At 44.9% G+C, this 17,288-nt stretch overlaps 1 protein-coding gene across 4 annotated transcripts in view; it reads right to left on the bottom strand.

The window, feature by feature from the left end:
• SDK1 (sidekick cell adhesion molecule 1) overlaps positions 1–17,288 on the bottom strand; it is a 418,908-nt gene that overhangs the window by 26,849 nt on the left and 374,771 nt on the right. For all 4 annotated transcript variants that reach the window (XM_040591242.1, XM_040591243.1, XM_040591241.1 and 1 more), the window contains 4 exons: positions 7,030–7,145; positions 5,446–5,632; positions 4,481–4,618; positions 1,182–1,343 (listed from right to left, as the gene is read on the bottom strand). In XM_040591242.1, coding sequence (XP_040447176.1) covers positions 1,182–1,343; positions 4,481–4,618; positions 5,446–5,632; positions 7,030–7,145 — 603 coding nt within the window. The remainder of the gene's footprint in view (positions 1–1,181; positions 1,344–4,480; positions 4,619–5,445; positions 5,633–7,029; positions 7,146–17,288) is intronic.

The raw sequence follows: 17,288 nt of genomic DNA, 5'->3' as shown, positions 1-17,288 counted from the left end.
GGAAGCGGTGCTATCGGAGATGGACGGCAGTATTATATTCTTATACTGATATAGGTAAAAAATAAACACCTAGCAGTACTGGTCAACATACACGTGACATAAACCAGCTCAATGGGCTATTGACCTAATCTTTTAGGTACCAGCACCAGCAGTTACCTGAGTTTTACAGGTGCTTGTGTTAAGAAGGGAAAAGAAACCCCACTCTCATGTCAACCTTTAGCATCTCTGCAGTGTTTGCACGTTGCCACTGCTGTTTCGGACTTCAGAGGTAAGACCAGCCTCTGAGTTTCAGGGAGAGGTTCCTGGGGACAGCTGCCTGCCCATCCCCTTGGGAAGAAGCCACAGCCACGTTAGAGAGAACTCCTCCTTTATCCTGCCGGTGGTGAGGCAGGAGAGTCAGACTGTGGATCCACGGTGCTGCTGTCCCGGACAATGGTGATGGAGAGCTCTGTGATAAAATGAAAGCTCGTTGGCACCTAGAAGGGTGGAACTGCCACACCTGGCCCTGACGGAGGGAGCAAGTATTTCCCTGAGCTGGAAAAGAAGCAAAAACCAGAACCATTGCAGTGATGCTCTGTGATTTACTGGACAGGCTGGTATCGTAGCAGAACATTTACTTTGTTATGATTATCTGGTTTTCAAAAAACACTGATCAAATAAGAAACCCAACTCTTTTGGTACAGACACTGAACTAGGCAGGGAATGCTGCCATCCAGTCTGTAGCTTCTCTTGACATACCAGCAAATTCACAGACCTCTCCCTCTGCAGAAGCCAAAGTGTCAGGAGAGAATAATTGTAAATTCCTCCAGGTTTTACATCCAGGAACTTCTGCTGGTTTCGGCAGAGCTATTCCAGTTCTGACTCCACTGCAGAGCAGTACAGTCAGAATTACTCACCGTGCTGTCAGGCTGCAGCTTTGAAATCCCTGGCTAGCCTGTTTGCGTTATGATTTATTCACGCTGTTTTGTTTATTCACATCAGGCTTCCAGATTTCAGGAAAAAAGGAAACACGTTTTTCATGGGCACTTGTGAAACCCACTGAATCATGTCCTGAGCTCCTGTGACCCAACTTCTCCTTGGCTTGGAAATTCATGTGAAGCCCTGAGTGCACTATTCGCCGCTGTTGGTCCACGTTTGTGTAACTGCTCTGGCTCGCGACATGCGTTTATGGTTCCACTTACCTTCTGCTGGCCCAGCTGTGATGTTGGCTTGCAGTTCAGGTCCATAGGCAATGGTTCGGGCTTGCACTCTGAACAAATAGGTTATGCCCTTGGTGAGATCTCGGACCTTCAACCAGCGTTGCCAGTTCCCTTTAATGTCCACGGTCACCACCTTGCTTACTCCTGGAACAGCCACGCAGATAGGCAAATAAGAGAAGGTTGCGATGCAAAAAAAATAAAATAAAAAAAAGAGATCAAGTGAAGCTTATTACATCTAGATGGTAAGTAAAATTATCTAACAGTTTGCTAAGAAAGTATTTCTTACAATTAGCAGGAGTTTAAGTAGTGATAATAGCCAATTTTCAGCACTGATAAGTATAATTAGAGTTTAAGCTTGATAAGTGGGTACTGACAAGAAAAAAACCTTACAACACAACTGGGAAATTGCCAAGAGACTACACGCAACTTCACTAATTACTCTGGAAAGAAAGGAGGAGGTAAACGAAGAGGACTGCATGTTGCAGATTGCTCCTAAGTGAGCATTTCTCCGCTGCTTTTTTGCCAAGTAACCCGCACCATTGCTTGGAGGATGAAACAAGGGCCAGCCTTTTCCCCTTCATCTCGTCCTGTCCTTTCCACCACTGCCAGGTGCATACAGAACGCAGGACGTGTGCCTCACAGGGCGCTTGTGGGTATAAATGCCACCGCAACAGGGGATGCCATCAAAGCACTATTAGCTTGCACGAGCTGAAGTCATGACTTGAGTTTCACCCTTCTCACCCTAGGAGTTTTTCTTACAGGGGTGAATTAAAAACAGTGCTGCATCCTTCAAGGTTCATAGCTAGCATCATGTTTACATTCTCATTGCTGAGGAAAGGGCAGAGCAGCAGTAAGTGCTTCGGAACCAAAAAAATCTAGTTTTCACTGACATTTTCTAAAAGTAAGTCAATGGAAAGGATTTGATGTATAAAATATTTTACAGAACAGAAAGTTTGAATTTACAGAGTCCTTTTGGCATTCTTCTGGTGCTGTAGATGCACATAACCCATTTCAAACCAAGAAGCTAGGAAGTGGGAGAACCTTTTTCCCACGAGAGAAGGCTGCTTGCTAGTTTATTCTTCCAGAAAAATGCAGAAGGAAGATGTTTTTCAATCCAGATGCTTATTTTATGCAAATCAAGATGATGCTTTCAGGTTTTATCAGTTAAATAAAGAATAATGTCCAAGCAATTTGTGTTCAAAGTTTTCTCCCAGATACAATTTACAACTCAGAGAATCTTTCCTTGGTTAACGAGGAGGCAGTAAAAATGCTCTCTCCTTCCCTAGGTGTACTATTTCATTTCTCTGAGACAAATCAGGAAGCATTTGTCATTTTGAAGTTATGTTCAAAAAAAAAAAAAAAAAAAAGGAACTGTTAAAAAAGGCTCCAGGGCAATTTTGTTGTCTATTATTGTGTAAAACATAACACTGTAAAGCTTAAACAATAAAAAGGTCAAACCAGGAGAAAACTGTGCTAAAGAACAGACTGCTGTTAGAAAGTTTTGCAAAACGTGCAGGTTTTAAGCGGTGGCTTGCAAGGGGGAAGGCAGGAGGTGTCAAAAAGGTAAGGATGCTTAGCTGAAACCCACAAATGGGTGCAAAATCAAAAGATGCAGGAGAAAAGCTCCAGTGGGTCTGGTCCATCCGTGTTGCTGCACTGCAGTGCTGGCATGGAGGAACATGAGACCCGGGGCTGGAGGGATCCTCTGGGATCGTGGGATCTGGCAGCTGCTGGCCCCGCAAGCCTTGCTGCCTGCGCTCAGCACCATTACGTGCTCCATCCTCAAATGAGTTTGGCTCTGCCTTGCTCTCTAAATAACGGAGCATGACTTTTCTATCATGGGAAAATGATGGCATCAAGGGAGGGATTGCTTACCACGGCAGGAGAATAAATATATTTACTGAAATGAAATGGTTGGCACAACAGCAAATGGATAGAAACTGGAAAACAAATATAGTAAAAAAATTTAGAATCTGAGGAAAAGCCCTCCATAACCTCCCTGCTCGCATCAGAAATCTTCTACAGGGGAAACAGAGACAAGCCAGAGCCACAGACAGCACAGGATGAGGTGGGGAAAAGAAGAAAACAAAACAAAGATTCTGAGGATGTTAAGTCAAATGCATGCAGAGAAAACATGATCTGACACTTCCATATTTTCAGGGGAAAACCTGTATTCTTAAACATTGTGTAGGAATGAAGAAAAGGCAGGAAATGCCCGAACAGCCTGAACCTCCTGCATACCCTGTGCACATTTCTTGGTCAGAATTAGAAATGCTTTCTGCATTAGCTCTTTGTGCTCAGACCTGCCAGCCGTAAAGGCTGAAAGTGCTTTTATTCTCGTGTTTTCATTCCTGAATATAACTTTCTCAGTGCATGAGACATGGATATTCAGACAATATAGATCTTTATTCCTTACTGAAGCAGCAAATACAAAAGATTGATACCCTTATTTCTTTGGAAAAGAGTTTAAAATGGATTGGCAATGGCTGAAATTACTCTCCCTGCTGTCACACTGCCAAAGTTGGACATCCTATTGAACTATTGGCGATCTACCAGGAATATAAAAATATTAATAAGACCATCCACAAACTTTGTAATTTTTTTCTAATTCACCTTTGGAATAAATTTAAATTTGTTTTCATTGAAATTGCCAAATCCTTCTCTGTTGCTGTTCTGGCAAATTAATGAAACATTTGTGGTCACCACGTTGTCGTGGTCTAGCTGAAATCTAGTGCTGGGTTAAAAATGCTGCTTGAAAACTCCGTGTAAACAGACACAACTAAATCTCTATCACAGTTATTCTCCCCTGTCAAAAGTGGCAGCGGTACCAGTGATGACTAGCACATTTGATGCCCGGGCAATCTTTGCAATAACAGAAGTGACACATGATGTGATAAGCAACACAAATGTGTCTGATGACTTTTCTGGGATGGAGCCTACTCAGCAATTCCAAAGCGTAAAGCAGGGAAACAATCAGCACTCAGGCTGAGTTTCCTCTTTGCCCATACCAGGTAACAATGGCTGTAAAATGACTTTTCAAATCACACAGAATATAGTTTGTGCAAGAAAATGAGAGAGGACAGACGAAAAAGCTATATTCCACAATATTATAGTTTGCTGAACACTTCTGGCAAAAGTGGAATTGTTTTACTTACCCTCTGCCACCTGGCTTCTCTTGGAAAACAGCAGAGAACAAGTGGGAAATTGGGCAGAGATAAAAAATATTACAGTACTTTTCTGTCATTTCTCCATGAATATGTATGATCGGAGGTCTTTCTTACCCTGGACAGGAGCCAAAGGCTCATAGACTACTCGATAACCCTGTAGGACTCCATTTGCTGCTGTCGGCTCGCCCCAAGACACATTGAGTGTCGTGCAAGTGATTTCAGAGAACGCCAAGAAGCTGGGAGCACTGGGTGCTGGAAGGATTACAAAGAGATTGAATTGCAGGAGGAGTAGTCAATCTGATATACATATATATTATAAAACATCCGTTTATCTGCCCAGCCTAAATCTAAAGGAAATAAACTGAGAAGAGGATTTGTCAATTGTATCCAAACGTCCTGCAGAAACCCAGCCTGTCCTAAAAAAAAATCAGCCACCCAGCTGCAAAGCTGAGCCTCAAAAGGAAGCAAGGAGACAGGACACCAAAGGGAAAGACCCTCAGAAGGGTGCTACATGTGCGTACAGCCTGAGTGCACCCCCCCTCTCCATAGCCACCTCCAAGGGCATCGCCTTCCCCCTGTGCTGGAGCTCTCCCACTTCGGTCACGTCCAGCACAGAGACAGCTCAGTCTGACTGAGCAGCTGCTGATCCAGCTTTAAAAAAATCAAAATAAAAATAAAAAAAAAAAAAAAAAAAAAAAAAGAGGAACTATAAAAAGCACAGTGATTCTCTCACAGGACTGTTTGGGCAATTTCCAGGCGCTGGAGATGAGTTCCTACACATTTTCAGATATGACAGCAGAGGCCAGAAAGACCCACAGACCGTTTCCTTCTGGACCAGCTTGTGAAGGGACTGGCCCTTCTGCTAATCCATTCCCGTTTCCACTGCATCTCTCCCTTCCCACAGGGTCCACTTATTTGACCCCTTTTTTCCCCCCTCCAAGCCCATTACAACGTAAAGAGCCATCCAAAAGCTAACTCCAAACACCAGCGCCCTCCTGCATCCCTCCGTTTCCCTCAGCCTCAGTTCCGTGCCAGCCATCACCACGCCTGCGCTCTGAGACACGAGGACGGTCCCCTACCCGCCTGGTGCGTCCTGCCCTGCGAGGGGCTGCTCCTGGGGCCGTCCCCGGCCGCGTTGAACGCGGAGATGCAAACCATGTACTGCGTGTGGCTCGTCAGGTTCTTGAGCCGGACAGTTGTCTCTGGGAGGAAAAGGACCTTCACTTTCTCCGTGTCATTTTGGATGTCACTCTCCCAGTAATAAATCTGTTGGGACAGTGAGATGTTTTAGTATGGCATACACGTAGAAAATATCTGGGCACTGCAGCTCTAAAAGATCAGGAAGATGGTGAGGTCTTGCTCTGGATAAATGGGATACTAATGCTTTTCACCATGTGCCCAATCTTTTCCTTTGGGAAACTCCCCCGAGTCCAGTGACCATGTAGCTGAATACATCACTCAAAAATAGAGCAGAGGCTGAAGAATATGGCCTAATGACAGCAGGTACGTACTGCCAGAGTTCAGCGATGAGAGGCCAGTTTTTAAATTCTCCCTGAAATGCTAGCCTCTGTCAGCACTGGCATCGTGATACGATGCTCCATAATGCACCTCTGCGTGCACACAATGGGTTCCCCATTTGTGCTCACAGGACAGCCAGGCAAATGCCTTCCTGAAGAGGGTAATAAAGACTTCCCCTAAAGTTCCTTGAGGTACTTTTCCCTGCCCTTCCCTTACATAATTTTTATCCTGAAGCCATAAAATTAGGCTTCGGAGAAGTTGTTTCCAAGAGGACAAGTGATGCCAGCCCTACTTATTGGACAGGCCTGGCAGCGAGAGTGTTACAACAGGCCAAAGCAAGCCAGAAAGTTGAGAGAATGCGCCAAGGCAAGGCTCCACCTTGGCTCTACAAGCCAAGCTGTTAGAGCCATCTATATACGTACAAAAGGAAAAGAACATGAATTGATATATAAGGATGCTTGTTGCTGCCAGGAAGGGATGCCAGATTATTCGCATTGGCTTGGCTTTTCTTTGCTTATGGACCTAAATTCATGGAGAGAGGCAGAGCCAGACACTGAACCCCAGCCAAGCTCTAGTGTTTGTAGACTTGCCCATTTCCACTCTCTGAGGGTCCATTCTCATCCTGGAGAAGGTAAACAACATGCCTTTGCAACGTGCTCATCTCCTATGGACCAAATGCAATTAATACTATGATTTAATTTTGTTAAAGTTAAGCAAATGAAATAAGTCTTCCGAAATCTGACCTGGCTCAGGATCCTAGCTTGGAGAAAGTTCTGCTTTTCCTAATGGCTTTTAACATTTGGTAGAAAGCTCAGTTAATTTTCTTCAGTGCATTTCTTGCCCCTAGCTCTTGTGCGCCTGTTGCTTTTTGGAGCAGATATGTCGCCTGTGTAAGTGGAGCTGCCTAATTCTCTGCATACTCTTTCTCCACGCTCTCCTCCACAAATAGCAACACACTTTTCCTTTTCTCCCCCCACAATCTCATTTTCTTTCGTTTGGTTTTGGAATTTAGTGCCATTGCCGTACTGTGGTCTGAATGCTGTTTTGCCTTATGCAGCGAGGGCAACCGCAGTTTGTACTGCTATCTCACAAGTAACAGAAATGCCAAGTAAGATAAATGAAACTAGTAGAAACAGGAGGATTGCCTTGTAGCCTTGGATGTTCCCGTTTTGGCTGTCGGCAGGAGGGGGGTCCCAGGTGAGCTCCAGCTGGCTTGCAGAAAGGGAGTTCACTTGGATGTTCTGTGGGGCCAACGCTGGTGCTAGAGAGGAAGGAGAACAGCAGAATTAATAGTGACAAGCAGAACTATTCACATCCAGGTTGCAGTCTGCCATTTGCTGAAGGACCCAGGATAGACCCTGTTCACGCCACAAGCCAGCTAAAAGAGTCAGCCCTGGAGGCATCTGTATCGCAGGGATGTCCCAGCACACGTGGACCGAGGAGCCTCCGGAGGTGGTGACGTTCCATCCCACACGGATTGGGTAAGACATTGAATCAACTCAATTTAGCCAGCCACCTTGGAAAAGAATAGAGAACTTTGTCTTCACCCTACGGTATGGTTTGGGGCTGGCCCTCAGCAGGGACACGGTGCTTCTGGCAGTATCAGGGGGCGAGGCAGCCCCCAGCCCCGACTCTGCACCCAGCCTGGAAAGCAGCCCATTTGCCAGGCTCCAAGACCCACGGCTGAAACGGTGTCTAAAATTACATGCAAACCCCATCAGATGCTAATCAATTCAACTCATATTTTATGGATGACACAAAGACATTCAGCACATTCCTCGTTAGCTCTGCTTTCATTACACCCTGGTGCACACACGCTGGCCACCTTTGGCTCCTGCTGCCATCTCTTCTTCGCACTGCACTGTGCTCGAAAACTAATCTTGGAGTGCGCCTGGGTCAGGCCATCCTTCCCTTTGCCGGGATCCGGCTTGGTGCAGGTGGATTTTCCTCCTCAGCAGCTAGCAAGGACAGGCTCTTTTCCTGGCCTGCTGCCTCTGTCTCCGGCAGGTCTTCGTCGACCAGCAAATGTCTGTTTACAGAAAAGGTGCCAAAGTGTGCCCTGTTCAGACTCCAGAAGCAAGGAGAGAAAAGCAGGGCAAAGGGCACGCTTCCCCTTCCTCTGCGTTCACGATGCCACAGCCTTCACCCAAGCCACCTGAGAAAGCTGCCGCTTTCCTCTCTGTCCCCTTACGGGCCATAAATAGAAGTGATAAAACATTCACTACGCAAGTTAGATAGCCCCGGTTATCTGTTCCTCTGGAGACTTCTTTCTTTAGAGAGAATGACCTTCATAAGTCACACTTTTCTACCAATACTCCTTCCCCTCACAGTTATAAAATAAAATAGTAAGTAACACCCACTCAGCCTGACACCAACTATTTATTTTGTTCTAACTGTGTGGTTTCCATATTATCACTGCCCACCCTGCCGTTAATGGAAATGTTAATAACCAGCGCCAGGTTGTTGTGACAGATGCTTGGGCTCATTATCAGAAATTCTTATTTACCGCTCCATTAAACGACAGAATCGCACAAAAAAAACAATTCAATCAAAACTAACTGGAGGAATTTTAACAGCCACATTAATAATCCAAAACATAAATAAAGTTAATGTCTTTTGCCTGTTTGCCATCGGCAACTCTATTGCAAAATTATCGCTCTACAATTAAAATGTGGAAGGCAAAATTGAAAATAGCCTTTATCCCTGTGCTTAGTTAAAACTATTTGTTTATTATATTTTTTTCCGTTTCTTTTTCAGCTGGATGTAGTAAATACATGAGGTGACAGTGACAATCAGTAAAATACAGCTTGTTCGCAGGGGTGCAGAGCAGCAAAGGCAGCAGCTGGCTGGCTGCGTTCAATGCGACGTAGTGCTGCTCTGCTAAGGACCAAAAACCTCCAGATTTTGAGACTTTCACAGCTCACATCAGAGCACAGGGCCAACCTGACCACGCAGTCCAAACCTGAAAATACATCTCAGAGATTTGCAGATGATGACACGCTCAGGGAAACAAGGATATGTACCATCACAGAAGAAAATGGATCACTTTAGCAATGTATTTTCTTTCTAGGTAGCGACACCGCAGTCTGTCCTGAGCTGACAGCTTCCAAGTGCTCTCAATACCCAGGTCTGAAGCAGCATCTACAAGAGCATTTTGCTTTGGATCCTATGTGCCAGCCTGCAACAATTGTCGCTTCTGAGATGCAACCATTAGAGGAGCCAGCACGTGCAGCTGGCCGCTAGAAAAACACCACTTTTCCTCAACCCCTTTTTGAAGCACGTTTAAGAAACATAATGGCCAAAAAGGGCCAGCGATCATTCTCCACTGACACGCTCACTGCTGGAGCTGCACTTTTGCTGGCATGGCACTGGAAAATTTGATGGGAGGAAAAAAAATAATCCAGACAGTGTGGAAAAAGACATTTCTCTTTGCTACCCCAGAGCCTCCATGAGACGTAAATTGTTTGGGTTTGTGCCCTGTGAGTCTGTCCCTCTGTTCAACTTTCAAAGGCTGATGTGTCCCTCCTCTTCTAAGCATAGATTTCTTGTTGACAGCAAGGGACAGCAGAAAAGTGCTGCTGACGCTTGATGTGGCTCTGTGCAGACAGCACATTACATTAAGGGCGGAATGAAATACTTAGAAAGGAGGGAACATGTCCCTGAAGACTCTACCTGTTTGAAACCCCAAACCATTCACTGAATGCATGGGCAGCCTGTGCCAATAAAAGCAAGCACATTTTAAAGGTGAATGCAAAAGGCTTTTACCTTCTAGGAATGCAGTTCGAGATTACTGGAGCTCTGAATTTTTTCATGGCTGTTGAAATCCCGAATACATAAAAAGCAAGGTTAAAGCTGCATACCTCACACTGCTTTAGGTGTCAGTGACATTACCAACTATAGCAGGAGTGACACAGACCCCTGAGGGTCCAAACTCAGCTCTTGGCAGGTGGAAAGCATTTCACTTTCCCTGGGAAAAAAAAAAAAAAAAAAAAAAAGTGGTATGCATTCACGAAGTCTAATTCTATGCACATATTCTACCTTGGAATCTCACGCAGATATTTGTAAACATTTCTTATCTGATCAATTCACCTTTGAGATTGTCTCCTTGAAACTCTCCCTCAGCCAAAACAAGGAGAAAGGCTGAGCAGGTTGTATGGTAATTAGTAAAAAAATAACAACTGTGAAGTGGGATGATGTTGGCAGAATCGTATCAAGACAAGAAATCTATCTGGAAATGCAGTCTGAGTGTCAAAATGAGCCCATAAATAAAGTTATACATCTAAACCCACATTTAAACAAATCACTGCCCTCATTTTCCAGTCGTACTGAACAGCCTCTTCTCACACTGCAGGCAATTTGAGCTTGCAAACGCTTATAACCTTTAAAGAGAAGGTGCTTAAAATCCCCAGTGGCCTGCCCGCACCGGAGCTCCGTGAATTGCTGAAGGTTCTCCTTAGTTTTCCTCGCTGCTTCCCTGGGATATTTGCTCTCTGGGCTGTGCGGCACGGAGAGCTTTTCATCAATATGAAACCACTATTCCTTTTCTTAGTGACAGTTGCCACGACGCTCTGTAGCACAGGTAGGCTACAAATCCTAGTGATTCATTGGGTAAACTTAATAACCGTTTTTATGAAGCGCTCCTTGCTGCTCTTACATCTGCTCTGATTTCTGGGTAGCAAAGGATTTATCCTCTACTGATTTTCTAATTGTTTTTGTAATGCCAGTATTATGTCAGGAAATTCACAGACAAGTCTGGGACAAGATTCCCCCATACTTGTGCCATTTAAATAAACATGCAGGCAAAAAAATGAGGAGGAAAATGCAGTGAAAGAGACGGAAGATTTTCTGTGCATCAGCTTGATCCTACTGTTCCAAACAATCCCAAGCAAATTTCTGTTTTGTAAAGACCTCTGATCCATTCCTATCTAGCAAGCATTTCCCCCCCAGTTCATCAAAGCACGCCTTTGTGAACATGCCTGCTTTTATTAACCGGTAATCAATATATTTGCATTTTGGTGTTAGCACCTAGAGGCCAGAATCTCACTGCACAATGTGTTGCATAAACACAGAACAAAGAGACGGCTCCGGGCCGAAAAAGCCTCCAATCTGTATGTCTGCACATTATAATGGACGAGTGGCTGCAGCATGTTCTGATGTATGGGCTGTAACCTCATCTACCTAGTGAGTTACAGCAAGGGAGAAGGCACAACAGTATTCCGTGTAGCACATGCTGACGATTAAAGCTTGCACACGCTGCACCTCCCAAGTTTATACACCGATTTCTGGTGCATGCAGTCATGGAAAACAGAGCTGGAAAGGATTTGGAGAGGGCTCAGACATCCATCCTCCCGTGTCACACCAGGATCAGCTCAGCTGGTCAGATGTTTGCGTAATCTCAACCACTGACCTCTTTCCAGATTCCCCTGCCATCCCCACACAAACTCTGCTGCATATCCCTATTTTAATAACTCCTAAAAGAACTCTGTTTATTTTTTTTTTCTTTAGATATCTAGCCTAAACCATCCTCGCCTTATTGGAGTTATATCCCTGCAGTGGCACAGAGAACAGATTGTTTCTTCTCCCGTTGCAGCCGCTGCCCTCAAGTTATGGCGTAGATAAGCAACAGTTAAGTGGATTATAAAAGCCAAACACAACACAACAAACAGAAGGTCACAAGATAAAACAGCAAGACTGATCTGCAGCTCGGGCAAAGCAAAACGCAAGGGGTTTTCTTGCAGTACGGGCTTAGAGAAGGAATGCAAGGATGGTACCTCCCCAGAAAGAACAAAAAGGTCTGTCTGCAGATGTTCGCAGTCACTCCTTCCACCCAGCAAAAGCAGCGTGAGAGGAAAATATTCAGGGCTTATTGGCCATTTCCTTCCAGTGTCTGGGAATGAGAGGTGGGAGCGAGGAACAAGGAACGCTTCCCCTGTGCAGCAGCACCTCTGTGCCATCAGGAATGCTGCGTGAGTGATGCTGATTAGTTCAATAACAATTAGTTAATTGTGCTTCAAAAACAGCTACTGTGAAGCTGCTTTCCGCTGTGACAAAGCAGCCTAAGCTATATTTAGAATGTGAAAGATGTTTTCCACCAATTTCTGGCTGTTTTTAGCTAGGCTACATTTTGTGATGGAAGTACGTGCTCCTTGCCAGGCATGCACTTTCTGGGGTTGTTTGGGTGTATTCCAGACTCAGCAAGAGGCAGATCCACATGCAAAGGCTGGGGGTCTTAACCCCTCCGATGCTACTCCAATTGCTGACACCAGATCCGGGTGTCCCTGCCCATCTATTCAGGCCTGACAATGTGGCACCAAACCCAAATGGGCTGTCAGTTATTGACTTCGTCAGGCTTGTGTCACCCCGCGACTTGAAATGACTCTCAGGAAAGGAGCGATCTGGTCTCTCCCATCTTTAAGAAGCCCAACCTCCTACTGGGTGGAGGAGGAGGTTAAAGCAGCTGGAAGAGCCAAGGTTTTAGTAGGAAATAACCCGTTTTCATCAATGTTGATATATGCGATACGTGCGTTGATTTCAGTGGTTGCATAGATCGATGTAAAAGATACTGAAACATTTCCGAGTGTACAAAAGACCAATGGAAGTCAATACAGGAAGAACCTGAACAACATCCCTCTCACCCTCACGAACACTGATGAAGAGAGAGCACAACCTAATCGATGCAAAAATAGAAAGATAAACCGACAAACCTGCTTTGGTGGAGAGGAGAAAGAGAAGAGCTGTCAGGGTAGGGACTCTGGGAATCTAGCACACCTGCAACTGCTTTACTCTGTGCCATATTATCTGAGCAGGCAAACACTTTGTCCCCTTCCTGTATACTACACTTAGTACAGTAGTTGTGTTTTGCCACATCAAATTTTTAAGGGTATTGAAGTAATGAAAAAACATAAATAAGAGCAGCTGCAAATGATACCCAAACGTAACTTCCCCAGCTTCCTTGCTTAGTACTGGGAAGCTTCCCAACATTGGCCAGGCATGTCTTCGGCATCTGCAAAGATATGAGGGGGAGGCAGGGGTGGAGGGAGGAAAGAGGGAGAGATGACATTCACCGCACATATCAGAAAAACACTGAAATGAAACAAGGACTAGAAATGGAGTATCCTCTCCACAGACCCAGGCTCCAGGAGGTTATCTGCCAGTGCCATTTTTTTGAACTGAGGAGGCAATCGTGTTTGGAGGAAACCTCCACAGGTATGACTTATTCATGAAGAACCTTCATAAACTGGCAAGTGACTCAAGCAGGAGTAATTATCATCCTGTCCCTCACTATTCCTTGCAGCGGTGCTGAAAACACCGTTGCTGTGATTACTACTCTTTTAATATAGGGTTCAGCTTTCCCAACAAGCCATGTCCAAACCAGGATTTTCATGGGACAGGTACGACCTAAGCGATGCAGAAAAAGTCACTGTGATTGCATTACGATGCCTACCACCGAGGCAAACCTCACAGAGCGGTTCTGCAAAATAGCTAAAAGCCTGCAAACAAAACCTACACACTTCTCTTTTGTCGAAGCCCACAGTTCTACTTAGCTAATACAAACCTAAAATAAGCTATCACATCATATACTGAGATTATCCATCAAGGGACTGAGAGCGCCTGGCCCAAAAGTAAAGCCCTTACAGAACCATCAGACTGCCTCTGGAAAGGGCATACAGGTGGGTAAAACTGGAAAGGGGGGAAATAATAAAACGAGCTTTTTTCCTCTATTTCTTTTGTGTCAACAAGGCTACGATCACACACAGGCAGGCTTCCCATCAGTCAGCAGAGACGGGCCCGCCAGGAGGAACAGCAAGAGCCTGACAAGCGTTCAGTATGCACAAACAAACATACAGGCATAAACTACAAGCTAAAATCCCCTCTCACTCTATCAATGCAAATCAGGGGGAGCCCTGCTAAAGCTAGCGGAGCTAACCCAGTGTGAAAGGCGTGTTAACTGAGCGCGATGCCAGCTCCGATGCGTGCAGGATTCACCCCCCAGGAGGTACCAAAGGTTGTTCAAGGGTGTAAGGGATGGGGAAGAACTGCAGAGCATTTGGTACCCTGGCCTGATCCTCCTTCCTGAGCACTGGGAGCAGCACCAGGTGGGAAACTACTGCTCTCAACTCTCTTAAAAGAGTCTACATATTAGACAGAGGCAAAACCACCTACTTCAGACTATTTCTCCAGGTTCTCCAGTTCCCAAGACTCCTCCTCCTCCATTTATAGTCGTGTTCCACTCATTACAATTTGTTAATCCCACACTCTAATATTGTAATACCGCAAGTTCATGGCAGCTGACAAAAGCACCCACTTAATGTTCACTAACAGCACCTACTAAAGCCTAATAAGCACCGACAACTCCTTATGCGCCACTAAAGTCAAGAGAGCATATCAAATAATTAGGGTGAATCGCCACTGGGTTTGCCATATACCCAATGTTAAAGGCTATATCAGAAAAACATCAAACTGAGCAGGTAAGATCTGCCACTGCGATAACCTTTCACTGTGGCTTTAATGCAGGTTTGGGGAGTTGGCCCCCACGAGGGATTCATTTAGGATTCTCAGATTGCAATGGGCAGGGAACCCCATGGAGGACAGCGATCTTGTGCTCCTGGGGAGAGAGAAATTAAATTTCATTTTCTTGGCTCTGAGTGAGAGTTTTCTCTCCCTCTTTGTTTATTTTGCATTCATAGCATCCCTGAGTTCATCCCTGTGGCCCTACACCCCCTGTATCATCTCAGCATCCAGGCTGCTGTGCCCACAATGTTTTAGAATACTGTCAATTCATACTTTCATAAGAAAAAATGACAACTTTTTTGTTTTCAATCTACAACAGGCAACCTGAACCGCCTCCAGTTCTATGATTGACGATGGATACAGCAAACAGATGTCAGAAAGGAAAATGAACTGTGTTTCTCTACAGCTGGCTTCACAGCAAAGCAGTACAGAGGAGGTAAAGCCACAGGAGTTGAGACCCACATGAAAATACAGCATTTTGCTCACATATCCCAGGATGATGGAAAACAAGCAGAGCAGGACTGCACAATTACAGAAAATAGAAATTTGGCTCCAAATATAACCTTTTAGTCAAAAATACTCAAACTCCAGCCTGCGTCTGCTTGAATAAGAGTTATCAGGCAGGGGCTTCCTCACTTCTTTACTGGTGCAATTTATGGTCTGTTTTACTTTACTACTGATTGCTCATGTTTTTGAAAGGAAGGTTAATTCCTTTGCTTTTAATGGAGTAGCTGTACTGTTAGTTCAGTAAGGCTTTGCATACACGATCAGGCTTCTCATCCCCCCGCCCTCTGTGTACTGTGCAGGGATGTCCCTACACTCAGTTCTTCACAGGCCATATAACACTGCAGCAGAACAGCTAATCTGCCGTCCCACTCCCACCGCTGCTTGCACCAACTGCAGAACAAAGCCAGGAGTCCTGATGATGAATTCGAGTACAGACAGTCTGTCTGTCTTGGGCTACAGTCAGTGCTGAAAATCGACGTCAAATTGTTGGGTTTGTGAGATGGAAGTTCATCATCTGAGCAAAACGTCGCACAGCAATTGCAGCCCAGCACCACCCACCCCAGCAATAGCAGTGGCAGAGATAAGCAAGCGCAGCTGATCAAAACCCGATATTTTTACTTGGACAGAAGCATCTTTCCTACATTGAGACGTGATGAAAAGAGGCAATTACACCAGAGCTAAGCAGAAGCTGCGGTGCTGTATAAAGCATTGTGCTGTACAAAGGCTGCTTATGACCAATATTAACAACTTAATGAGCTGTTAATGAGGCGCGCATTCAGCTTTTACTTGCAGCATGAAAACATTGCAAATCATTTTAGGGAGCTTCTGGATTGTCAATGGAGAATTAAAGATGTCAAATAAGCCCATCAAATCTATGTCTCAATCTGGACACTGCTTTCCAGTGCATTCTCTTAAAATTCCTTTTCCTATATGGTAGGATAACTCGCTTTGACAGCAGTGCGACTCTTACTTAGACTTTGCTTCCTTCTGCCTTGACATTAGATTTCAGTCTCCAGAGAGCTGCAGGGATGCCTTTTTGACATGTTGACGTTAAGGACACTTCTTCCACAGACTCACACTGGCACGGTCACTTTCTGTCTTACCATTGTAAGAGCGGCTACTGAGCTAAGCTACCGAATTCAGAAGTTTAATTACGAAACCTTTGTGCTCATCTGCAACAGATTAAGAACATAAAACTACCCTTAAAAAAAAAATTAAAAAAAATAGCCAGTTTGAATAGGAAAGGGAGCCAAGTTTTATACAGAAAATTCATATCCATAATTCCCCAGCACTGCAGCAATACCAGTAGCACACAAGGAATGACTAATGCTCTAATGTAGGCACACTTTAGTTTGTTATTTTTTACTACCCTGTCACAGCCCTGCAGGATTAGATAATGCAGCCGAGTGCTATCTATACTGCTATTACCACCAGTGGAGCTGCATTGATGGGAACAACAAATCCAAATTGGACTTGCTGCAGACAAGCCCCAAGTGGAAACCATGCACAGAATGAGTCTGGAGAAGTTTAAAATCCACCAAGAAATACTGATGGGATGTCCTACTCCAGAAACGAAACACTGTTGGGATACAGGTGTAATGGTTTCCAGTAATGCAAGTGGAACTGAAAAGGTTTTTTTTCCCAGTCCAAACAGAAAATGCCTCACCACTTTTCCCCCCACCTCCATCTTCCTAGTTTCCCTTTCTGCTCTGACTTTACTCTCTTTTAGCGTATTGCTTGGATCTTTCACGCTGAGCTTGGAGGAGAACTTCTCCTTCCTTAGGGAAAAAGACACTGGGGACAGGATGAAAGGCCACTGTCACTCCTGGAGCAGGTCGTTCCCAGAACAGCTGTGTTGAGCTCATTCACAATGGAGCATGATCTTGGAACAGCTCTGCAGATTCTTTGAAGGGGAGGGGAAAAGGAAAATCAATGTTTCAAACACCCTGCCACCCCTCAAAAGTAGCCTTTTGCTGATGTTCAGAAGTGTCAAGAATTAAAAGGCAAATACCTTAACATTTCAAAGGTTTGGTGCTTCTAAAGTGCCAAGGAAGTTCAACCCCTTTGAACTTGAACTCAAACTTGACGTCTGAGCAAGCGAAACCAATAATTTATTTATTATGCTACTTTCCAACAGCTTCCCTGCATCCCCTTTTGTTTATCAAGGGAAGATACTGTCTCTAGGCTGACAGGTTTTAGACTACTGCAATGTGAAATGGCCATGATAACCCTTCTCCTCCCTCCTCCAGCCGCATCTGGGATGGAAATGCCCACCCAGTTCTTCCAGCTATGCCAGCAGCGACGTGCTCCCAATCTGCATTTGTGCAGCCAGTCACCGAGAGATGGACCCACGTGTCCCAAATGGGGGAAACGGCCAAGGGGGGCA

This window comes from Falco naumanni, chromosome 4 (assembly GCF_017639655.2).
Source record: "Falco naumanni isolate bFalNau1 chromosome 4, bFalNau1.pat, whole genome shotgun sequence".
NCBI classification, from domain to species: Eukaryota; Metazoa; Chordata; class Aves; order Falconiformes; family Falconidae; genus Falco; species Falco naumanni.
This window is presented reverse-complemented; position numbering and strand designations above follow the sequence as displayed.